This window comes from Phocoena sinus, chromosome 6, assembly GCF_008692025.1.
Source record: "Phocoena sinus isolate mPhoSin1 chromosome 6, mPhoSin1.pri, whole genome shotgun sequence".
NCBI lineage: Eukaryota > Metazoa > Chordata > Mammalia > Artiodactyla > Phocoenidae > Phocoena > Phocoena sinus.
In genome coordinates this window covers 87,710,878-87,737,810 of record NC_045768.1, presented here as the reverse complement: position 1 = coordinate 87,737,810, position 26,933 = coordinate 87,710,878, and the positions used below count along the sequence as shown (strand labels likewise).

The window sequence follows — 26,933 nt, the reverse complement described above, 5'->3', positions numbered from 1 at the left end:
GTCTATTTCAATAATCCTGAAATAAAGTTAAATCATGCTAAAGAATATTTAGAGCTTTAAAAAAATCACAATATAAAGGGATAAATACAATTGACATAAACAGAATACTAATGCAATCATTTCCATTATTTCGATTACCTGTTAAGTTCATCCAGACATAAGCGCAGTGTTTCATATGTTGTTAGAGCAATTTCACATTTCCTCTGTTTCACACGAGTCAGTTCACTGTCTTTTTTGTTACCATGTAAAGTAGTGACTCTGAAATATCCCCAGGTGTCCAGTTCATCCCTCCAGTTGTAGAGGACAGAAAGAGGAGCAACTATTAAGAACATCTATAAAAAGAAGAAAAAAAAATTAATGATATAATTTTTTAAATGAAAAAGAACCCCAAAGTTAAATCCAGAATATCAATAGTCCTATTCCTTGATTTTTGACACTGTAGTTAATAAGTATAAATACAACTGAGAAATTGAATATATCTGGACTTAGAAGTCCATCAAAAAATACTGTTGTTTACTTAGCACCTTATTAGGAAAAAAATAGATACCCAACCTTGTCCAAAGGAGCAGCTATTTTTTATTTTCCCCCCAAAAGGAGTTGAGAGATAAGAAAAAAATAATTCTCCAAAACAACAAAAAAAAAGAGTATAATCAGGATCCCAGTAATAACTTCAAGGGCCATGTGGGTAATAGAAATATGCAAAGCAGGCCAGGTTTTTTATTGAAATGTATGGTCTTCCAGAGCTCTCTTTCCTTTTCACTTTCCTAGTCCATTTCCTCTCCCCCTCTCTCAGATACTATCAGTTGATAACCTGGAAAATTCACTGGAAAATTGAAGCAATTAGAAGAAAACCTCTTCTCTTATCACTAGATCAATAACCTACCTATAATTACTTCTATATATTCTGCTCTCCCATCTATTACCATGGGTGAACTGTCCATGTTCTTTTCTAAAGACAAACCCTGAACTTATATAGTGGCTCCAATCACTTCCTGTCAACCTGAAGTCAATGATGAAGAAACTGTTCCCAATCTGCCCAACATGATTACATTTTGCTTTACAATGGACCGCATACAACCCCAAGCAAACACATTCTAATATATATTTCTCAGCGTTAAAAAACAAACCTAACAAACAAAAAAATTCCTTCTTAAACCTACATCTCTCTCTAGCTATCCCCCATTACTTTACTTTCTTTATAGAAATGATCCTCAGGAGTTATCAATACTTGCTGTCCCTACTTACTCTCCTCCTGTTCTCTCTTAACTCATGTAAGTGGGACTTCTGCCCTAACCTATTAAGATTAACAATATTTCTGTTTAATCTTGAAATAAATGTTTTGGGGTTTCACCAACCTTTCCTGTACTAATCCCAAATCCTGTTGTCATCAGCCATTTTAATTTTTAATGTTTTTATCTCTTACTGTTACCACTATTCCTAAGCTATTATCTTTAATAGGGTTTTAAGTAAGTTTCTTTTCTGCAGTTTTATACTTGTCCTACTTGATAAAGATGAGCCAATTACACATACATACAAACAAAAAACTAAAACAACAAACAAAAAAATAATACAATACTACTCTAAATCCTACACTCTCTTCTATGAAACATTTCAGCTGGGCCATTTGTCAGCTGTAAGATGTCATATCTGTGACTTTGTTTTAGAAACAGGAAAAAGAAAAAGAAGAGAAGATTAACCTACTAAATGTGAGAGTTCCTTTTTTCTACCCCAGCATCAAGCATATATAAGTACTTTTTTGTCATACGTGATTCATCTCAAATAGTTTCAGCTTCTGGCTCGGAATTTATCCTACGAATTCCATTTTTCTCCTACTACCTTCAAATAAAAAATTTGGGCTCCAAGTAATAAGCCCAGTTATTGTCTCTGCTCAACCCCCCAACCTTTTTACTTTTTAATATCATAAGATGAAAATGTTATCCAAACTCCATCTGAGCACTTTGAGCAGTTTTCCACTCGAGGGGTCATTCATCAAAGATGTCAACGAATCTACACTTTGTTGTACAGCAGAAACTAACACACCACTGTAAAGCAGTTATACTCCAACAAAGGTGCTAAAATAAATAAATTTTTAAAAATCCCAAACATAAAAAAAAAAAAAGGTGCCAATGAACCTAAAGATTCCTAAAATTGGCCCTAAGATTCCAGAAGTTGTTTAAAAATTAAGACATTCCTTATAGACATTATTGGTCTTCAAAGTTGTAAAAGGTAAATCAAATGGATCAATAACTCATTTTAATACTAAAAGAGGTAAGAGAACTGAATTATGCCATTTAACAGACATTAACCCAAGGACTTCACATAAAAATGCTATAAAGTAAAAATATTTATTATTTCCTTTTTAGAGATGAGAAAACTAAAGTATAGATGTGTTAAATAATATGCCCAAGGTCATAATGCTATAAAGTGGAAAAGTAAGTATTTGAACCCATGTCTGTGTAATTCCAAAGCTCTTAACCAACAATGATATATCATGTTAGCACCTTAAATCAGAAAGCCTATGACCTTGAGATGCATAACATTTTTATTTGCCACTGTAACTATGGTACTTTGTGCTGTGCTTAGAAAACAAAGGTGTTCAGTTGATAAATGAAATAATGAATAAAAGCATGTGTCAGTGGCAAGGTAGGAATAGCACTGTCTATGCAGAGGACAATGACAGACCACCAGAGCCAAAGTAAAAATTTCACATTGGAGGAAGTATGATATCAAGCTGAAAAATAAAATGTACCTATATTGAGAGAACTTACAGACCATAAAATTGGAATTTTTGCTATTTAACTCAAAACTCTAAAGCATATTCCCTGTAATTAATTCTACAATCTTAATTCTTTCAAAAATGCCAAATCTAATTAATTTACATCCTAATTGTGCATAATTGATAACTTTTCCTTTGATATATTATGGCTATTTAATATACGGAAATTTAAGTTGAGAATCCACTCTAGGAGCCTCTGCAAATCCGTTTTAGAAAAGCAGCATAATAGTAATACCAAAACTTGATAAACAGTCTAACAAAGTAGAAAATTATAGACCAATATCACTTAGATCAATGGAGAGCAAAACAATAAATATCATCTCTTCTAATTAAACAAAAGTAAATAAAACATGAGAATGGAAATGACAAGTAAAATTATATTTTCAGAAAACATAAGTAAAGCAAATAAATGAACAGTAAATTAACTAACAAGAATATCAAAGAATTAAGAAAGTCAAATTTAAAAATATATGTGGCACCTCAAATAACTTAGACCAGATTGACTTATAACTTATATACAAATGATTCCAAAAGCAGCAGAATGTATTCTTAAGTTCACATGCGACATTCTCCAGGATAGACCATATGTTAAGCCACAAAAAAAGTCAATATATTTATGAAGGTTGAAATCATATCAAGCATCTTTCCTGATGACAGTGGTATAAAACTAGAAATCAATTACAAGACAAAAACTCGAAAATTCACAAATTTGTGTACATTAAACAACATGCTACTGAACAACCAATGAGTCAAAGAAGAAATCAAAGGAGGAATCAAAAAATACCTTAAGACAAATGAAAATGGAAATATAATGTACCAAAATTTATTGCTGCAGCAAAAGCAGTTCTATGAGGAAAGTTCATAGTGATAAATGACTACCTCAAGAAACAAAAAAATTCTCAAATACACAACCAAACTTACACCTCAAGGAACTAGAAAAACACAAACTAGAAAATGAAGCCTAAAGTTAGTAGAAGGAGGAAAATAATAAAGATCAGAGTGGAAATAAACAAAATAGAGACTAAAAAGATGACAGACAAGGTTAATGAAACTAAGAGCTGATTCTCTGACAACACACACAAAGTTGGCAAACCTTTAGCTAGACATAACAGAAATAAAGATAGAGGGCTCAAATAAAATCAGAAATAAAAGAGGAGAACTTACAGTTGATACCACAGATATAAAAAGGATCATAAGAGACTACTACTAACAATTTGATGCCAACAAATTGGAAAACTAGAAGAAAGGGATATATTCTTAGAAACATACAATGTACCAAGACCGAATCATGAAGAAATAGAAAATCTGAACAGAACAGTTCCTAGTAAGGAAATTGAATAAGTAACCAAAAACCTCCAAATAAACAAAAGTTCAGGACCAGACAGCTTCACTGGTAAAATCTATCAAACATTCAAAGAAGAATTAATACCAATCCTTCTTAAACTTTTTGAAAAAAGAGAAGAGGAGGGGATGCTTCCAAACTTATTTTATAAGGCCCAATACCAAAACCAGACAAGGATACCACAAGAAAGGAAAATTATAGGCTATATCCCTGATGAACATAAATATAAAAATCCTCAATGAAATATTAGCAAAATGAATCCAACAATACATCAAAAATGATCATAAATTATGATCAAGTGAGATTTATTCCATAGATGCAAGGACGATTCAACATATGCAAATCAACTGCGTGATATACCACATTAACAAAATGAAGAATAAAAACCATACGGTCATCTCAATAGAGCAGAAAAAGCATTTGAGGAAATTCAACATCCATATGATAAAAACTCAACAAATTGGGTACAGAGACAACATACCTCAACATAATAAAGGCCATATACGACCAGCACACAGTTAACATCATACTCAATAGTGAGAGCTGAAAACTTTTCCTGTAAGACAAGGAACAAGACAAAGATGCACACTTTCACCACTTTTATTCCCATAGTACTGAAAATCCTAACCAGAGGGGGAAAAAAAATCCAAATTTGAAAGGAAGTAAAACTGTCACTATTTGCCAAAGACATAGAAATACACGGAAAACCCTAAACATTCCACCAGAAAACTGTTAGAATTAATAAAGAAATTGAGTAAAGTTACAGGATACAAAATCAATACAAAAATCCATTTTATTTTTACACACTAACAACTATTAGAAAGAGAAGTTAAGCAAACAATCTCATTTACAACTATATCAAAAAGGATAAAATAACTAGAAATAAATTTAAACGAAGAAATAAAAAACCTGTATACTAAAAACTATGAGACACTGATGAAAAAAATTTTAAATGTCACAAATAAATAGTAAGATAATCAATGCTCATGGAAGAATAAATATTGTTAAGATATCAATAAATGGTGCTGGAAAAACTGGATAACCACATGCAAAAGAATGAAACTGGGTCACTGTCTTATACCATACACAAAAATGAACTCAAAATGGATTAAAGACTTGAAATTAAGACCTGAAACCATAAAACTCCTAGAAGAAAACATATGCAGTAAGCTCCTTTACATCTTGACAATGATTTTTTTGATTTGACACCAAAGGCAACAAAAGCAAAAACCAAAAAGTAGGACTACATCAAGCTAAAAAGCTTCTGTACAACAAAGAAAACCATAAACAAAATGAAAAGGAAATCTACTAAATGGGAGAAAATATTTGCAGACCATGTATATAACAAGGGGTTAATATCGAAAATATATGAAGAACTCAATAGCAAAAAATCAAACAAGTAGCATCATTTGCAAGATAATAAACTAAAGAAATAGTGTACAGTAAATAAAATACTGGAAAATTTTTTGTTTAATCACCATTGAAATTGTGTCTGATGCTGGTATTATGACTGCTAGAAAAATCCTCCCTCTCTGCATTAATACTGATTATGAATTTTACACAGAATCTTTAAAGTTTTATTATACAAGATAGTAGTATTTTTAAAAGAATTTACTTTGATTCATTTTCATAAAGACTGAATTCCAATCTTAACAGCCTAAATCTAAAGAATCATTCCAAGAATATTTGAAATGTATAGTTTGTATCTTTTCCTTTAGGAATTTATTCTTGGCACAAAACATCTATTTCACACATTCTTAGATGATTTATTCACACTTGAAAAGGTTAAAAATATATATAAGATGCATTGTGTATCACACATACATACCTCAAACCCATCACTCCTTAATTGATAACATTTAAATTCATTAAAAGGATTTTTTCAAGTAGTTCGAACATTAATTTTTCAATATTCCATTGCAATTTTGGCATTAGCATGATAAATATAAAGAAATTTATTTCTCTTCTAGCTATTTAATAGACTATCTTTTAAATTTATTTATTTATGGCTGTGTTGGGTCTTCATTTCTGTGTGAGGGCTTTCTCTAGTTGTGGCAAGGAGGGGCCACTCTTCATCACGGTGCATGGGCCTCTCACTATCGTGGCCTCTCTTGTTGTGGAGCACAGGCTCCAGACGCACAGGCTCAGTAATTGTGGCTCACGGGCCCAGTTGCTCCGTGGCATGTGGGATCTTCCCAGACTAGGGCTCGAACCCGTGTCCCCTGCATTGGCAGGCAGATTCTCAACCACTGTGCCACCAGGGAAGCCCAATAGACTATCTTTTAAAAATGCACTGAGGTTTTAAATGGATCAAGACAAATTTATCTTTTGTAAATTTCATCACACAAAATTATAAGTTTTGTTTGGATTTGCTTCTGGGGAATACTGTAGGACGTCACTGGTAATCTCATTAAAAACATTCTTTATAGAATTCCAGTTCAAATGATTAATTAAACACATGCATTTATTGATGCCAATAAAACAAAAGGACAAATATAAAAATAAATCCATAATAGCAGTAAAATGCCTGGAAGGGCACTACTGGATGATCAGAACACTACAAAAACAGATGAGAACTGACATACTTGAAGACCTGAGGAATCCATCCTTTACCTACATAAGAGAAAACTTCCAAAAAAAAAGAAAACCCACAAAGTGAGTTTTCCTAGAAGAAACTTAAATATGACAACAATCAACAAAATAAAACAACAACAAAAAACTCAATGAAGAACAGGCAGTTGGAAGGACTGGGTCATGGAAACAAATGGAACATTAAATGTAAATAGATTAAAATCTCCAATCAAAAGACATAAAGTGGTTGAATGGATTTTTTTAAAAAAAGACCTAAACACATATTACCAACGAAATTCACTTCAGCTTTAGACACATATAAACTTAAGGTGAGTGGATGGAAAATGATATTCCATGCAAATGGAAACCAGAAGAAAGTGGGATAGCTATTCTTAGAGACAACGAAGGTCATTAGATCATGATAAAAGGGTCAATTCATCAAGAGGATGTAACAGCTGTAAATATTTATACACCCAATATCAGAACACCTACGTATATAAAGGAAATACTAACAGATGTGAAGAGGAAAAAAATGACAACAATAAAATAATAGGGAACTTCAATACTCCACTTTCAACAATGGATCACTCAGACAGAAAATCAATAAAGAAACATTGAACTTAAACTACACATTGGATCAGATGGACCTAGTGACACATACAGAACATTCAACAGGAGCAGAATACATATTCTTCTCAAGCACATACGGAACATTCTCCAGGACAGATAAAATGTTAGGAGACAAGACAAGTCTTAATAAACTTAAGAAGACTGAAATCATATCAAATATCTTATCACATAATGGTATGATATCAATCAAAGGGGAAAATTAAAAAATCCACAAATATGTCGAGATTAAATAATATGCTCCTCAACAGCCAATGGGTCAAAGAAGAAATCAAAAACGAAATCAAAAAATACCTTAAGACAAATGAAAACTGAAACACAACATACCAAAACTTATGGGACACAGCAAAAGGAGTTCTAAGAGGGAAGTATATAGTGATAAATGTCTATATTTAAAAAAAAAAGTCATATATACAACCCAACTTTATACCTTAAGAATCTAGAAAAAGAAGAGCAAATTAAGCCCAAAGTTAGAAGGAAAGAAACAACAAAGATCAGAGAGGATAAATGAAATAGAGACTAGAGAGATAATAGAAAAAATTAATGAAACTAAGGGCTGTTTTTTGAAAAGATAAACAAAACTGACACCCTTAACTAGACTAAAAGAGAGAAGGCTCAAATAAATATAATTAGAAATGAACAGGAGACATTACAAATAATAACACAGAAATACAAAGGATCATATGAAATTACTCTGCACTATTATACACCACCAAATTAGATAAACTAGAAGAAATGGACAAATTACTATAAACAGACAGCCTACCAAGACTGAATCATGAAAAAACAGAAAATCGGAACGGAACAATTACTAGTAAGGAGAGTCAATCATTAACCAAAAACCTCCAAACAAACAAAAATCTAGGACCAGACACCTTCACTGGTAAATTCTACCAAATTAACACCAATTCTTCCCACATTCTTCCAAAAAACATAGAAGAGGAGGTGATACTTCCAAACATTTACAAGGCCAGCATTACCCTGATACCAAAACCAGACAAGAACACCACAAGAAAGGAAAATTACAGGCTAATATCCCTGATAAACATAAATCCTCAGTGAAATACTAGCAAACTGAATTCAACAATACATTAAAAGGATCATACACCATCGTCAAGCGAGATTTATTCCAGGGATGCAAGGATGGTTCAACACATTCAAATCAATCTGAAAACAAAGCTAAAAACAGTACTTGAACTCTTGAAAACTTAAAACACATTAAGAATTATAATGCTTCTTTAGGATCAAATTTAAATTGACACTAAGAATGGACCTAGGGCTTCCCTGGTGGCGCAGTGGTTGGGAGTCCACCTGCCGATGCAGGGGACGCAGGTTTGTGCCCTGGTCTGGGAGGATCCCACATGGCACGGAGTGGCTGGGCCCGTGAGCCATAGCCGCTGGGCCTGCGTGTCCGGAGCCTATGCTCCGCAACAGGAGAGGCCTGCGAACCGCAAAAAAAAAAAAAAAAAAAAAAAAAAAAAAGAATGTACCTATGCTATTGAAAATAATAGGAAATTTAAAGTAATAAGATTTTTTAATACCTTAAGCCAATACTTCTCAAAATTTTACACTGAAATGCCCTCAATCATAGACAAGAGTAAACTCGGACTTCTCAGCAATCTTATATATAAGAAATATGTAAAAGACACTGTTTAAAAACGTGCAGAAAGTGGATCATCAACATAATATGGTAAGGATTTCACAACATCAGTTAAACTTTATTTCTATCCAGTTTCCTGGATGCTGAGGACGATATAAAAGTCAGACACATACCTACAGTACACCTTTCTTTTTTGCATTTCATTTTTTTTTAGAAATCTTTTATTTTTTATAAGAATTATGTATAAGATATTTATAAACACACATTTACAAAGGAGAAAGCTGAAGAATGGATATGAATAGCATTAACAGTCACATGGGCAGAGATAGTGACAAGCCTAGACCTTAGCCTTTCTGATTCCAACTTTGATGTTCCTTGTATAGGACGGATTTGTTTCATATATTCAGGAGGTAATTATTCTGCTATGCAACTTTATCATTGAGGCACCTGTGTTAGCAATATCTACTACTGTCTGTATTTCATTCTCACATAGATAAAAAACAATACAATGGACTTCAATTAACTTTACATACACATTCATGGAAATTTAACAAATTAATCAAATTAAGTCATGTAAATCTTGCCAAGCAAAAGATTGAAAGCCCCAACCCACCCCCAAAATTCAAACTGAAATTACATTTTGCTATTTTCAGAGTCAATCATATCTAACTTGAGGACAAAACTGATAATCCTTCAGAAATTAGGTCTATGAAAGAAATGTTTAAATAATGTCTTTAAATCCTTATGTTTTAAATTTATACTATAATGTATAATGTTTAAGAGTTTCCACTTTTGCAATACCAGCTTCATGACTGTACATTTCTAGATATCTTACCTTTTTTGCTGTAGAAGAAAGGGGTTCCTTTTTCATACTTCTTAGTAAAAACTCTGGCATATTATTTTCAATATCTTCACGAGTTCCCTTTTTACCCAAAACTGCAGCCAAAAATGAAATAACCTACGGAGAAAAAATCCAATTTTTTCAATCACTGTGTATCGTGATGGACAAAATTTTACTGTTTACCTGAATACTCAGTAAGTGACAATTTGAGTATGTACAAATAGATTTGCTGGGAGGAAACACAATATGAACCACTAGTATAGGTTTTCTTTATTTGTATTAACAAACAAATCTATAATATAAAAGTTACCCTTGAATGCAATAAAAAAAAATTAAAATTAAATTTCTCACATTGCCATCTCTTCCATGATAAGTTCTACTCACTCAATGAATTCTTTTTTGATCTCATCAGTTGAGATATCATATTCTCTATTACAATAAACTGTGTACATTCCTTTTTCCTTGTAGAAAATAAACTCATTAAAGGGGTAATACTTGGCTCAAAAATTTGTGCATTTTTCTGTATCCAATACATATAGGTGGAATGACAGAATGTTATTTTAAGATAAACTAAGGCAATTCATCATTATACACACCATTCTGAATAACAGCTATTCTCCAAATATCAAATGAGAAAGACAAAAAGACATAGGAAAAAAGGAAATGTAACTTCATACAATGAAAAGCAAGAGATATTTAAACTAGACCTTGGTTCAAATTTCAACCTAAGTTGCTTGGCAGATATGTGAACTTGGGCAACTAAGTTAATCTCTTTGAATAACTAAAATTATATGAAAATACCAAATATAATACTGGAAGAGTTGTTTTAAATATTAAGGGGAAAATATATGAGGTATACATATATATGGGGGAAAATAACTGATCATTACTTTAGAAAAGTAAGTTATACAAATATTAAAATCTAAAGAAAAAATAGAGAATTAGAAAAACTATCAAAAAATAGTGTTTTCAACATGGTGTAGATCCTACAATGTGAATCTCAAATGACAGAAGAAAAAGAATGGTGCAGAAGTATTTGAAGAGATAAGGGCTGAAAGCTTTCAAAAACTGATTTCAAAAATCAAGCCATACACAGAGGTTAAGAATCCATCTGATAATGCAGGGAACAAGGGTTCAACCCCTGGTGCAGGAAGATCCCACATGCCGCGGAGCTACTGAGCCCACGCACCACAACTACTGAGCCTGCGCTCTAGAGCCCATGCTCCACAACAAGAGAAGCCACTGCAATGAGTAGCCTGCGTACTGCAACGAAGAGTAGCCCTCACTTGCAGCAGCTAGAGAAAGCCCGTACACAGCAAAGAAGACCCAGCACAGCTAAAAATAGATTAAATAATTTTTTTAAAAAGCCACATATTCCATGTCGACTAAGAACATGAAGCCAAAAAATCCACAAGTAGTTCCTGCAGGGAAAGAACTGCTCAAAATTTGAGACAGAAACATATTAAAAGTGGTCAGAGGAAAAAACAGATTATCTATTAAGCAACAATTAGACAAATAGCTGCTCTTGCAGCAAAAACAGTGGAGACACTATACAACGGAGTGATATTTTTATTTAGGTCTTTAATCCATTTTGACTTTATTTTTTGTATATGGTGTTAGAGAATCTTCTAATTTCATTCTTTACATGTAGCTGTCCAGTTTTCCCAGTGCCACTAATTAAAGAGACTGTCTTTTCCCCACTGTACATTCTTGCCTCCTTTGTCATAGATTAATTGACCACAGGTGCATGGGTTTATTTCTGGATTTTCTATCCTGTTCCACTGATCTATGTCTGTTTTTGTGCCAGTATCATATGCCTTTGATTATTGAAGCTTTATAGAACAGTCTGAAGTCAGGGAGCCTGATTCCCCCAACTCTGTTTTTTCTTTCTCAAGATTACTTTGTCTATCTGGGGTCTTTTGTGTTTCCATACAAATTTTAAAATTTTTTGCTCTACTTCTGTGAAAAATGCCATTGGTAATTTGATAGGGATTGCATTTAATCTGTCACTGCCTAAATGTAAAAAACTCCTAAAGAAAAACACAGGCAGAACACTCTGACATAAAATGCAGCAATATCTTTTTGGATCCATCTCCTAGAGTAATGGAAATAAAAATAAACTGGGACCTAATTAAATTGAAAACCTTTTCCACAGCAAAGGAAACCATAAACAAAAGACAACCTACATAATGGGAGAAAATATTTGCAAATGATGTGACTGACAAGGGATTAATTTCCAAAATATACAAATAGCTCATACAACTCAACATCAATAAAACAACTCAACCAAAAAATGGGGAGAAGATCTAAATAGACATTTCTCTGAAGAAGACATAAAGATGGCCAAAAGGAAAATGAAAAAAATGCTCAACATCACTAATTATTAGAGAAATGCAAATCAAAACTACAACGAGGTATCACCTCACTCCAGTCAGAATGGCCATCATCAAAAAGTCTATAAATAATAAATGCTGGAGAGGGTGTGGAGAAAAAGGAACCCTCCTACACTGTTGGTGGGAATGTAAGTTGGTACAGACACTATTGGGAACAGTATGGAGGTTCTGTTCACAATATGTGTGCCACTTACACAAAAAACATCTACAACAAGAGGTAGAGAAAGACCATTCAAACAAAAACCCAATGAAAGTTAATATAGCTATATTAATATAATACTGAGGCAAAAAGCATTACTATATTAAAGAGGCACACTTGATACTGATTAATTCATTTGGAAGTTATACGAAGTGTAAATTACTAAAGAAGAAACATTTACTGAAACAAAAGTAGTCAAATTGATAAGCACAATGGTAGATTTTGAAATAACTTAGTAAGAAAAAACAAAAAAAACAGTAAAGATATAGAATATTTAAATAAAATGGTAAGCAAACTTTATCTAATAAACATTTGATAGACCACTGTAAACTACAGCAAAACATAGTTTCACTTAAAGTACACATAAAATATTTACCAAATTTGACATGAAAGTCATAGAGCAAATCTTAATACATCCAACAGACAAAAATCATACAGAATATGTTCTTTGGTCACAGTGCAAGAAATCAGAAATAACAGAAAATCCCCAAATATTTGGAAAGTAAGGAATATATTTCAAAGTAGAACTCACAGTGGAGATTAGAAAATATTTAAGTTGAATACTAATGAGTAATAATTACATATTAAATTTGTGGAATACACTTAAAGCCATGCTTTATGAACTTAAATGCATATATATTAGGACAGAAGAGAACCAGCTAATAAAATATTTAAGAATCTATCTGAAAAATATATAAAAATAACAGAAAACTTAACACACAAAAATAGAATTATAAAGCATGAAAAAGCATAAAATAAAAAAGACTGACAAAGCCAAATGATCCTTCTGTTAAAAGATTTTTAAAAGTGATGACCCCTAGAAAATTGATTTAAAAAAAGAGAAACTAAGAGAACACGCAAACACACAAAAAAATATGTATAAGACATAATAAACATTGTTATGCCAATAACTGTGAAATTTTAGGTGAAATGGAAAAATAGAACTTATCAACACTGAAACAAGAAGAAATGGAAATTTTACATATTCAAATAACTATTATAGAAATCGAAATACATAATTACAAACCTTCTACAAAGAAAACTAAGGGTCAAATAGCCACCAATAAAGTCTACCAATGCTAAAGAAAGCTATAATGCCAGTCTTAGACAAACTCCTCCAGATTTTAGAAAAAGGGAGAAATGTTCTCAACTCATTTTATGAGTTCAACATAACCCTGATAAGGAAATCTAACAAAAATATGGGAAATTTACAGGCCAATTTCTCACACTCACATAGAAGCAAAACTCTTAAAATATTAGCAAATGGAACATAGAAATGTAAAAAAGAAATATATACTAACACCAAGTTTGGTTGACTCTGGAAATGTAATGTTGGTTTAACCTTCAAAATTTAGATAACTAGTATCTTAGGTATTACACTTAGCTTTCCTAACTCTTAGCTTCCTTAAAATAAAAATAAATTAAAATAGGACAGTCTATTGGGTTGGCCAAAAGGTTTGCTCTGTTTTTTCCATAAGATGGTTCTAGTAGCACTTAGTTGTCTTCTAACTTCATTCAAAACAATTTGGTTAGATTGTATGTGACAGCTGTCATATCAGTGTGCATTTAAAAAAAAAACATCAAAATTGGTTAATTTTTGTGTAGCCACTTTAATATTGAAGATGGAAGAAAAAAATGATGACAGGGAAAAATCTACAACCAACATTACTCTACTGAGCAAGGATCTCATTCAGATTTGACAGAGAAACTAAAACCTTTACAGACAAGCAAAAGCTAAGATAATTCAGCACAACCAAACCAGCCTTTCAACAAATGCTAAAGGAACTTCTCTAGGCGGGAAACACATGAGAAGGAAAAGACCAACAATAACAAACCCAAAACAATTAAGAAAATGGTAATAAGAACATACATATTGATAAGTACCTTAAATATAAATGGGTTAAATGCTCCAACCAAAAGACATAGACTGGCTGAATGGATACAAAAAAAGACCAGTATATATGCTGTCTAAAAGTGACCCACTTCAGACCTAGGGACACATACAGACTGAAAGTGAGGGGATGGAAAAAGATATTCCATGCAAATGGAAATCAAAAGAGGCTAGAGTAGCAATTCTTATATCAGACAAAATAGACTGTAAAACATAGACTATTACAAGAGACAAAGAAGGACACTACATAAAGATTAAGAGATCAATCCAAAAAGAAGATATAACAATTGTAAAAATTTATGCACCCAAAATAGGAGCACCTCAATACATAAGGCAAATAGTAACTAACAACCATAAAATGGGAAATCGACAGTAACACAATCATAGTAGGGGATTTTAATACCCCACTTTCATCAATGAACAGATCATCCAAAATGAAAATAAATAAGGAGACACAAGCTTTAAATGATACATTAAACAAGATGGACTTAATGATATTTATAGGACATTCCACCCAAAAACAACAGAGTACACGATGTTCTAAAGTTTTCATGGGGGAGGGAGGGAGACGCAAGAGGGAAGACATATGGGAACATATGTATATGTATAGCTGATTCACTTTGTTATAAAGCAGAAACTAACACACCATTGTAAAGCAATTATACCCCAATAAAGATGTTTAAAAAAAAAAAAAGATATATCTGAATAAAATGAGAAATAATTGGCTATACCAATTTATATTCTAAACTATACTGTTAAATTTCACTTTTAGGGAAATATTGAGATGTAGTTATAATCATTAACAATTGAGGAACATGCATTATTATTTAATAAAAAGTTATGCTTCATATTTAAAAAAAAAAATAAAAAAAAAAATAAAGTTTTCATGGAACGTTCTCCAGGACAGACCATATCTTGGGTCACAAATCAAGCCTTGATATATTTAAGAAAATTGAAATCGTATCAAGTGTCTTTTCGGACCACAAGGCTATGAGACTGGATATCAATTACAGTAAAAAAAACTGTAAAAAAATACAAACACATGGAGGCTAAACAATACACTACTTAATAACCAAGCGATCACTGAAGAAATCAAGGAGGAAATCAAAAAATACCTAGAAACAAATGACAACGAAAACAAGGTGAACCAAAGCTTATGGGATGCAGCAAAAGCAGTTCTAAGAGGGAAGTTTATGGCAATACAATCCTACCTTAAGAAAAAAGAAACAACTCAAATAAACAACCTAAGCTTACACCTAAAGCAATCAGAGAAAGAAGAACAAAAAAACCCCAAAGTTAGCAGAAGGAAGGAAATCATAAAGATCAGATCAGGAATAAATGAAAAAGAAATGAAGGAAACGATAGCAAAGATCAATAAAACTAAAAGCTGGTTCTTTGAGAAAATAAACAAAATTGATAAACCACTAGCCAGACTCATCAAGAAAGAAACGGATAAGATTCAAATCAATAGAATTAGAAATGAAACAGCAAAAGTAACAACTGACACTGCAAAAATACAAAGGATCATGAGAGATTACTACAAGCAACTATATGCCAATAAAATGGACAACCTGGAAGAAATGGACAAATTCTTAGAAATGCACAACCTTCCAAGACTGAACCAGGAAGAAATAGAAAATCTGAACAGACTAATGACAAATACTGAAATGGAAACTGTGATTAAAAATCTTCCAACAGGGCTTCCCTGGTGGTACAGTGGTTGAGAGTCCACCTGCCGATGCAGGGGACACAGGTTCATGCCCTAGTCAGGGAGGATCCCACACGCCGTGGAGCAGCCAGGCCCGTGAGTCATGGCCACTGGGCCTGCACGTCCGGAGACTGTGCTCCGCAACAGGAGAGGCCACAACAGTGAGAGGCCCGCAGTATCGCACAAAAAAAAAAAAATCTTCCAACAAACAAAAGCCCAGGACAAGATGGCTTCACAGGCGAATTCTATCAAACATTTAGAGAAGAGCTAAGCCCAATCCTTCTGAAACTCTTCCAAAATATAGCACAAGGAGGAACACTCACAAACTCATTCTACGAGGCCACCATCACCCTGACACCAAAACCAGACAAAGATGTCACAAAGAAAGAAAACTACAGGCCAATATCACTGATGAACTGAGATGCAAAAATCCTGAACAAAATACTAGCAAACAGGATCCAACAGCACATTAAAAGGATCATATACCATGATCAAGTGGGGTTTATCCCAGGGATGCAAGAATTCTTCAATATACGCAAATCAATCAATATGATACACCATATTTACAAACTGAAGGAGAAAAACCATATGATCATCTCAACAGATGCAAAAAGAGGTTTTCACAAAATTCAACACCCATTTATGATAAAAACTCTCCAGAAAGTGGGCACAGAGGGAACCTACCTCAACATAATAAAGGCCGTATATGACAAACCCACAGCAAACATCATTCTCAATGGTGAAAAACTAAAAGCAGTTCCTCTAAGATCAGGAACAAGACAAGGATGTTCACCCTCACCACTATTATTCACCATAGTTTTGGAAGTTGTAGCCACAGCAATCAGAGAAGAAAAAGAAATAAAAGGAATACAAATTGGAAAATAGCAAGTAAAACTGTCACTGTCTGCAGATGACATGATACTATACATAGAGAATCTTAAAGATGCCACCAGAAAACTACAAGAGCTAATCAATGAATTTGGTAAAGATGCAGGATAGAAAATTAATGCACAGAAGTCTCTTGCATTCCTATACACTAATGATGAAAAATCTGAAAGAGAAATTAAATAAACACTCCCATTTACCATTGCAACATAAACAGTAAAAAACCTAGGGATAAATCTACCTAGGGAGACAAAAGACCTGTATGCAGAAAACTACAAGACACTGATAAAAGAAAGTGAAGATGATACAAACAGATGGAGAGATATACCATGTTTTTGGATTGGAAGAATGAATATTGTGAAAATGACTATAATACCCAAAGCAATCTACAGATTCAATGCAATCCCTATCAAATTACCAAAGGCTTTTTTAACAGAACTGGAAGAAAAAAATCTTAAAATTTGTATGGAGACACAAAAGACCCCAAATAGCCAAAGCAGTCTTGAGGGAAAAAAACAGAGCTGGAGGAATCAGACTCCCTGACTTTAGACTATAGTACAAAACTACAGTAATCAAGACAATATGGTACTGGCACAAAAACAGAAATGCAGATCAATGGAACAGGATAGAAAGCCCAGAGATAAACCCACGCAGGTATGGTCAACTAATCTATGACAAAGGAGGCAAGTATATACAGTGGAATAAAGACAGTCACTTCAATCAGTGATGCTGGGAGAATTGGACAGCTACATGTAAAATAATGAAATTGGAACACTCCCTAACACCATACACAAAAATAAAATCAAGATGGATTAGTGACCTAAATGTAAGACTGGACACTATAAAACTCTTAGAGGAAAACATAGGAAGAACACTCTTTGACATAAATCACAGCAAGATCTTTTTTGATCCACCTCCTAGAATAATGTAAATAAAAAGAAAAATAAACAAATGGAACCTAATGAAAGTTAAGTTTTTGCACAGCAAAGGACACTACAATCCAGACGAAAAGATAACCCCCAGAGTGGGAGAAAGTATTTGCAAAGGTATTAAGGGACAAAGGATTAATCTTCAAAATATATAAACGGCTCATGCAGCTCAATATTAAAAAAACAAACAACCCAATCCAAAACTGGGCAGAAGACCTAAATAGACATTTCTCCAAAGAAGACATACAGATGGCCAAGAAGCACATGAAAAGCTGCTCCACATCACTAATTATTAGAGAAATGTAAATGAAAACTACAATGAGGTGTCATCTCACACCAGTTAGATTGGGTATCATCTGAAAATCTGCAAACAACATGCTGGAGAGGGCCTGGAGAAAAGGGAACCCTCTTGCACTGTTGGTGGAAATGTAAATTGATACAGCCACTATGGAGAACAGTATGGAGGTTCCTTAAAAATCTAAAAATAGAATCATATGACCCAGCAATCTCACTACTGGGCATATATCCAGAGAAAACCATAATTCAAAAAGACACATGCACCCCAATGTCCATTGCAGCACTATTTACAATAGCCAGGGAATGGAAGCAACCTAAATGCCCATCGACAGATGAACGGATAAAGAAGATGTGGTATATATATACAATGGAATATTGTTCAGCCATAAAAAAGAATGAAATTGGGTGACGTGGATGAAATTAGAGACGTGGATGGATCTAGAGACCGTCATACAGAGAGGAATAAGTTAAAAAGAGAAAAACAAATATCGTATATTAACGCATATATGTGGAACCTAGAAAAATGGTACAGATGGACTGGTTTGCAGGGCAGAAACTGAGACACAGATGTAGAGAACAAACATGGATACCAAGAGGGGAAAGTGGCGGGGGTGGTGGTGGTGGTGCGATGAATTGGGAGATATGGATTGACATATATACACTAATATGTATAAAATGGATAACTAATAAAGAACCTGCTGTATAAAAAAATTAAGTTAAATTCAAGAAAAACAAAAAAAAAATTGAGTGTTCAGTACAGTAAAACTGAACAATGACACAATAAAAAGACTAGAATCAAGACTCATACATATATGGACAGCTAGCTCAACTGAAAAATGGGCAAAGGACTTGTATCTTAGTCACTTTGGAGTGCTGTAACAAATTACCATAGACTGGATGGCTTAAATAACAAACTTTCATTTCTCAGAGTTCTGGGGACTAGGGATTTCAAAATCAATGTGCTGGTAGATCTGATGTCTGGTGAAAGCCCACTTCCTGTTTTGCAGATGGCAGTCATCTTGTATCCTCAGATGACAGAAAGCAGACTGAGGGGGTACTTCCTAGTAACTCTTCTTACAAAGCCACTAACACCATCATGAGGGTTTCACACTCATGACCTAATTGCCTTCCAGAGGCCCCATCTCCAAACACCATCACATTGGGGATTAGAGTTTCAACAAATGAATTTTCGGGAGATGCAAACATTCTATCTATAGCAACATGAATACACAATTCTCCAAAGAAGATATACAAAATGGCCAAAAAGCTCATGAAAACTTGTTCAACAACGTTGATCATTACAGAAATGCAAATCAAAACCACAGTGAGGTACCACTTCATATGCACTAGGATAGCTACTATGAAGAAAACAGAAAATAACAGTGTTGAGAAGGATGTGAAGAAACATGAAACCTCATACACTGCTAGTGGGAATGTAATATGGTGCAGCCATTGTGGAAAATGGTTTAGCAGTTGCACAAAAAATTAAACATAGAATTACCATATGACCTAGTAATTCCACTCCTAGGTATATATACAAGGGAAATGAAAGCATATGTCCACAAAGAAACTTATACACAAATGTGCATAACTGCATTATACACAGTAGCCAAAACGTAGAAACAACCCAAATGTCCATCAAAGGATAAATGGGTAAACAAAATTGTTGTATTTACATGCAATTGAATATTATTCAGCCATAAAAAGGATGAAGTACTGATACATGCTACAACTTGGATGAGCCTTGAAAGCATTACACTAAATGAAAGCACCATACACAAAAAGTCACAACTGTATTTCCTTTATATGAAATATTCAGAAAAGGCAAATCTATAGATGCAAAAGATCAATTAGTGGTTGGCAAGGGATGGTGGGAAGGGGAAAAGAAAACTGATTACTTAATGTGTATGGGGTATTGTTCTGTGGAGATGCAAAAGTTGTGAAACCAGACAGAGATGGGGGTTGCACAACACTGTGAACACACTAAATGCCACTGAATTGCAAAAATTGAAATAGTTAATTTATGTTGTGTGAATTTCATCTCAATAAAAAAATTATACCTTACAGTTTTATGAGTATGCATTTATGTATGATATAATCACTATTATTTTAGTTCTTGAGAAAAAGAGGAAAAATATGTAAAATATCAAGCTAGTACATAAGAATGATTCAATAAACAAGAGCTTTTTTTTTTTGCTTTTTGCTGTACACAGGCCTCTCACTGTTGTGGCCTCTCCCGTTGCAGAGCACAGGCTCCGGATGCGCAGGCTCAGCAGCCATGGCTCACGGGCCTAGCCGCTCCGCGGCATGTGGGATCCTCCTGGACTGGGGCACGAACCCACGTCCCCTGCATTGGCAGGAGGACTCTCAACCACTGCATCACCAGGGAAGCCCAACAAGAGCTATTTTTGTTAGCATCATTTCACTGAGGTAAGGAGGCTTTATGCCCTGAATACAATCTTGCATATCACAATAAACAAAGTAGATTTTCAGTAAATTATGTTATCTAAAAGATTGTAAAATAATGATAAATAAGGATGGTCAAAACTTCTGCTGAGTTTTAAAATATTCTTTAAAATCTGCATTCTGAACCCACATTACAAAAGGCAGTGTAATGCAGGAGCTATGGCAAAGACTTTGGAGTCTGACCAACCAACATTATACTACCTATGTGACCCTGTGCAATTTCTATAATGTCGCCATAAATTTCAACTTTTTCATCAATAAAATGCATGAATAATGCCTAATTAACATACGTTTAATGGAAAATGTATATCGTAGAACATGGCACATAGGTTAGGGGTCATTAAATATATAACCACAGAAAGATATGATTACTCAATTCAACTTTAATTAATGCATTCAATAAAATATATTAATATACTTATTACCTACTACATGCCAGGTACTGTACTGGGCACCGCAAAAGTTTAGATGAAAGGCTTATTTCTATCCTCCAGCAGTTTGAAATCCATGAGTTGGCATGGGCGACTGAGGAGGTAATGGAGAAGAGTTGAAGAAGCATTGTTGAGAAAAAACTGATGAATAAAAATAAAGTTACTGAAAAATTCAGCAAGAGATTGGTGAGAGAAAAATGATTGATGTACTACATAGAACTGAGATTAAAGGAGACATAAAGAATGTTCCACAAATGACTGAGTTTTAAGCACTGGACAATTACTTTTTTTTTTTACTTAAGTATAGCTGATTTACAATATTTTTAGTTTCAGGTGTACAGCACAGTGATTCAGTTACTTTTTTTCAGATTATACTCCATTATAGTTTATTATAAGATATTGAATATAATTCCCTGTGCTATACAGTAAATCCTTGTTGCTTATCTATTTTATATATAATAGTTTGTATCTGTTAATCCATATTCCTAATTTGTCCCTCCTCACTCCCACTCCACTTTGGTAACCATAAATTTATTTTCTACGTCTGTGAGTCTTTTTCTGTTGTCTGGTGTGTGTGTGTGTATACACATAATTTTCTATGTTCAACACAGAAGTGGAACATAAGAATATCATTAGTATTTGTCCTTTTCTTTTTGACTTACTTCACTAAGCATAATGATCTCTAGGTCCACCTATGTTGCTGCAAATGGCAATACTACACACACACACACCACATCTTATTAAACCAATCATCTGTTAATGGGCACTTATTGAAGATAAGGCACTTGGGTTATTTCCATATCTTGGGTATTGCAAATAGTGCTGCTATGAACACTGGGATGCATGTATCCTTTTGAATTACTGTTTTCATCTTTTCTAGATATATGCCCAGGAGTAGGATTGCTGGATCATACCGTAGCTCTATTTTCAGTTTTTTAAGGAAACTCCATACTGTTTTCCATAGTGGCTACACTGATTTACATTCCCACCAAGTGTAGGAGGATTCTCTTTTCTCTGCACCCTCTCCAAAATTTATTATTTGTAGACTTTTTGATGATAGCCATTCTAACCAGTGTGAGGGAACACCTCATTGTAGTTTTGATTTGCATTTCTCTAATAATTAGCAATGTTGAGCATCTTTTCATGTGCCTGTTGACCATCTGTATGTTTTCTTTGTTAAAATGCCTATTTAGGTATTCTGCCCATTTTTTTGCTTGGGTTGTTTGCTTTTTTGATATTGAGTTGTACAAGATGTTTGTATATTTTGCATCTTAATCCCTTTTTGGTCACATCATTTGCAAATATTTTCTCCCATTCTGTATGTTGTCTTTTAATTTTGTTGATGGTTCCTTTTGCTGTGCTAAGCTTTTAAGTTTGATTAGGTCCCATTTGTTTATTTTTGCTTTTATTTTTTGCATTGGGAGACTGACCTAAGAAAATATTGCTATGATTTATGTCGGAGAATGTTTTGCTTATGTTCTCTTCTACAAGTTTTATGGGGTCATGTACTTAGGTGTTAAACTACTTCGAGTTTATTTTTGTATATGGTGTGAGAGAATATTCTAATTTCATTGTTTTCATGTAGTTATCCAGCTTTCCCAACACCACTTGTTGAAGAGACTCTTTCCTCCATTGTATATTCTTGCCTCCTTTGTCGTAGATTAATTGACCACAGGTGCATGGGTTTATTTCTGGGCTCTCTATTCTGTTCCATTGATCTATATGTCTGTTTTAGTGCCAATACCACACTCTTTTGATTTCTGTGGCTTTGCCATATAGTCTGCAGTCTGTACAGGTTATACCTCCAGCTTTGTTCTTTTTCCTCAGGATTCCCTTGGCAATTCTGGGTCTTTTGCGGTTCTATAGAAATTTTAGGATTATTTGTTCTAGTTCTGTGAAAAATGTCACAGGAATTTTGATAGGGATTGCAGTACATCTGTAGATTGCTTTGGGAAGGATGGCCATTTTAACAATAGTACTTCTTCCAATCCAAGAGCATGAGATAGTTTTCCATTTCTTTGAATCATCTTCAATATCCTTTACCAATGTTTTATAGTTTTCAGCGTGTAGCAGTGGTCCCCAGCCTTTTTGGCACCAGGGACTAGTTTCATGGAAGACAATTTTTCCACAGGTGGGGGGGGAGGAATGGTTCAGGCGCTAATGCAAGCAATGGTTCAGGCAGTAATGTGAGCAATGGGGAGCAGCAGATGAAACTTCGCTCACTCACACACCGCTCAACCCCTGCTGTGCAGCTCGGTTCCTAACAGGCTAAAGCTCAATAACAGTCCATGGCCCGGGGGTTAGGGACCCCTGCCATATTGGTCTTTCACCTCTTTGGTTAAGTTTATTCCTAGGGTTTTTTTTTTCTCTTTTAATGCGAGTTTTAAATGGGATTTTTTTTTTTACATTCTTCTTCTGATATTTCATTATCAGTGTAAAGAAATACAACAGATTTCTGTATATCAATCTTGTATCCTGCTACCTTCCTGAGTTCATTTATTAGTTCTAATAGTTTTTGGGTGGAGAATTTTGGGTTCTCTATATAGAGTATCATGTCATCTGCAAATAGTGACAGTTCTACCTCTTCCCTTCCCATTTGGATCTTTTATTTCTTTTTCTGGTCTGACTGCTGTGGCTAAGACTTCCAGTACCATGTTGCATAGAAGTGGTGAGAGTGGGCATCCTTGTCTTGTTCCTGAATTTAAAGGGAAGGCTTTCAGCTTTTCACAGTTGAGTATTACTTTGGCTGTGTGTTTGTTGCAAATGGTATTTATTATGTTGAGATATGTTCCCTCTATACCCATTTTATTGAGGTTTTTTTTTTATCATGAACGGATGTTGAATTTTGTCAAATCCTTTTTCTGTCTATTGAGATGATCATGTAGTTTTTGTTTCCTTTTGTTAATGTGGTGTATCACACTGATTGATTCACATGTGTTGAAACATCCTTGTGACTCCAGAATGAATCTAACTCGATCATGGTGTATGATCCTTTTTATGTATTGTTGGATTTGGTTTGCTAATGTTTTGTTGAGGATTTCTGCATCTATATTCATCAAAGATATTGGCCTACAATTTTCCTTTTTGTAGCCTCTTTGGTTTTGGTATCAGGGTGATGGTAGCTTCATAGAATGAATTTGGGAATGTTTCCTCCTCTTCAATTTTTTGAAATAGTTTGAGAAGAATAAGTGTAAGTTCTTCTTGCATATTTGGTAGAATTTTCCAGTGAAGCCATCCAATCCAGGACTTTTGTTTGCAGGGAATTTTTTTATTATCATAGATTCTATTTCACTTCTAGTGATCAGTCTGTTCTGATTATCTGTTTCTTCTGGACTCAGTTTTGGCAGGCTATTTCTAGAAACTTGCCTATTTCTTCTAGGTTGCCCGATTTGTTGGCATATCACTGTTCACAGTATTCTCTCATGATTTTTTTGTACTGCTGCAGTATGGGTTGCTATTTCTCCTCTTTCATTTCTTATTTTGTTTATTTGGGGCCTCTTTCTTTTCTTCTTGGTGAGCCTGGCTAGAGACTTGTCAATTTTGTTTATCTTTTCAAAAAAACAGCTCTTGGTTTTATTAACCTCTTCTATTGTGCTTTATTGCTATTTTATTTATTTCCTCTCTGATTTTTATTATTTCCATGCTTCTGCAGACTTTGGATTTTGTTCTTCCTTTTCTAATTCTTTTAGGTGGTAAGTTAGGTTGTTCGAAATTTTTAGTGTTTCTTGAGGAAGGCCTGTGTTGTGATGAACTTCCCTCTAAGAACTGCTTTCGCCACATCCAATAGATTTTATAAAGTTATGTTTTCATCTTTTTTATCTCAAGGTATTTTCTGATTTCATCGTTGACCCACTGGTTTTTTGGTAGCATGTTGTTTAGCCTCCACATTTTCATTATTTTCCTGTTTTTCTTTTTGTGGTTGATTTCTAGTTTCAGACCACTGTGGTCACAAAAAATGCCTGAAATAATTTCTATCCTCTTAAATTTGTTGAGGCTTATTTTGTGACCTTATATGTAATCTACCCTAGAGAATGTTCCATGCACCCATGAAAAGAATGTGTACTGTGGGGTTTTTGAGGGGGTTTTTTTGGAATGTAGTGTCCTTTAGATATCAATTACATCCAACTGGTCTACTGTGTCATTTATGACTTCTGTGGCATTACTGATTTTCTGTCTGGATGATCTGTCCATTGATGTCAGTGGGATGTTAAATTCTCCTATTATTTTATTATTGTCAATTTCTCCCTTTATGTCTATTAGTATTTGTTTTATATACTTAGGGGCTCCTATATTAGGTGTGTATATGTTAACAAGTGTGACATCCTCTTTTTGTATTGATTGCTTTATCATTATACAATGCCCTTCTTTGTCTTTCTTCATGGCCTCTGTTTTAAAGTCTATTTTGTCTGATATGAATATTGCTACCCCTGCTTTCTTGTCACTTCCATTTGCATGAAATATCTTTCCATTCCCTCACCTTCAGGGTCTGTCTCTTCTGCTCTGCAGTGAGTCTGTTGCAGGCAGCATATTGGAGGTTCTTGTTTTTTTTAATTCATTCTGCTACTCCATGTCTTTTGATCAGAGCATTTAGTCCACTGACAAAGTAATTATTGATAGGTATGTACTTATTGTAACTAATACTAACAAGTATTAGTATGTACTAATACTTGTTTTCCAGTTGTTTTCATAGTTCTTTGTTCATTTCTTTTTTGTTTTTCCTTTTGTGGGTTGATGAATTCCTTTGTAGTATGCTTGAGTTCCTTTCATTTTGGTTTCTATGAATCTATTATACATTTTCAATTTGTGGTTACCATAGAGTTCAAGTATGTTGAACCATAACTATATCTAATTGCTTTAAATTGACATTTACATTCAAACACATTCTGAAGATCTACGTTTTTATACTCCCCTCCCCCACATTTTGTGATTTTGATGTCCTATTTTACATCTTCATCCTTATCCTTTTACTGTTTATTGTAGTTGTAATCACTTTTATAATTTTTAAATTGGTTTTTAACCTACGTACTGGCTTATTTATATGATCTTCAATCCTGTTATATATTTGCCTTTCCTAATGTGATTTTCCCTTTCCTATAGATTTTTGCTTTTTTTCGATTTAGAAAAGACCCTACAATATTTCTTTTAGGGTAGGTTTAGGATTGCTGAATTCCTTTAGTTTATGTTTGTCTGAGCAATTCTTTCTCTCTCCTTCTACTCTAAATGATAATCTTGCTGCATAGAGTATCCTAGGTTGCAGGTTTTTCCCTTCCAGGAATTGGAATATATCATGCCACTCCTTTCTGGTTTGCAAAGTTTCTACATAACTTTATGGGGATTCCCTTGAAACTGACTCTTTGTTTTTCTCTTTCTTTAATATTTGCCCTTTTAATTATGATTTGTCTTGGTGTGGGTCTGTTTGGGTTCATCTTGCTTGGGACCCTCTGTGCTTCCTGTACATGGATATCTGTTTCCTTCTTTAAGTTTGGGAAGTTTTCAGCCATAATTCCTTCAAATACATTTACTATCCCCTTCTTTCTTCTCCTTCTGGAACCCCTATTTTGCATAGGTTGGCATGTTTATATTATTCCATAGATCTCATATGTTGCTTTCATTTTTTTTTTTTTCATTTGTCTTTCTGTCTGCTGTTCTGTTTGGTTGATTTCCATTAACTAGCTTTCAGATCACTTATTCATCCTTCTGTGTCATTTAGCCAGGTATTCATTGCTTCCAGATTGTTTTTTACCTTGGCAATTGAATTGTCTGTTTTTGGTTGGTTCATCTTTATAGTTTCTCGTTCCTTGTTACAGTGAGCTGCATTTATATCGATAATCTTTCTTAATTCAGTTAGCATTTTTATTACCACCTTTTTGAACTCAAGGTCTAGTAGACTGATGAGCTCTGTTTCATTATTTGTTCTTTCAGGGGATTTCTCTCATTTTTAAATTGGGAGTAGCTCCTCTGCCTTTTCATTTTACTT

The 26,933-nt window shown here is 33.9% G+C and overlaps 1 protein-coding gene across 4 annotated transcripts in view; it reads right to left on the bottom strand.

Moving 5' to 3' along the window:
• Positions 1-26,933, bottom strand: part of ERCC6L2 (ERCC excision repair 6 like 2) — a 149,008-nt gene that overhangs the window by 102,454 nt on the left and 19,621 nt on the right. For all 4 annotated transcript variants that reach the window (XM_032635223.1, XM_032635225.1, XM_032635224.1 and 1 more), the window contains exons 3-4: positions 9,752-9,874; positions 139-332 (exon numbers count right to left, since the gene is read on the bottom strand). In XM_032635223.1, coding sequence (XP_032491114.1) covers positions 139-332; positions 9,752-9,874 — 317 coding nt within the window. The remainder of the gene's footprint in view (positions 1-138; positions 333-9,751; positions 9,875-26,933) is intronic.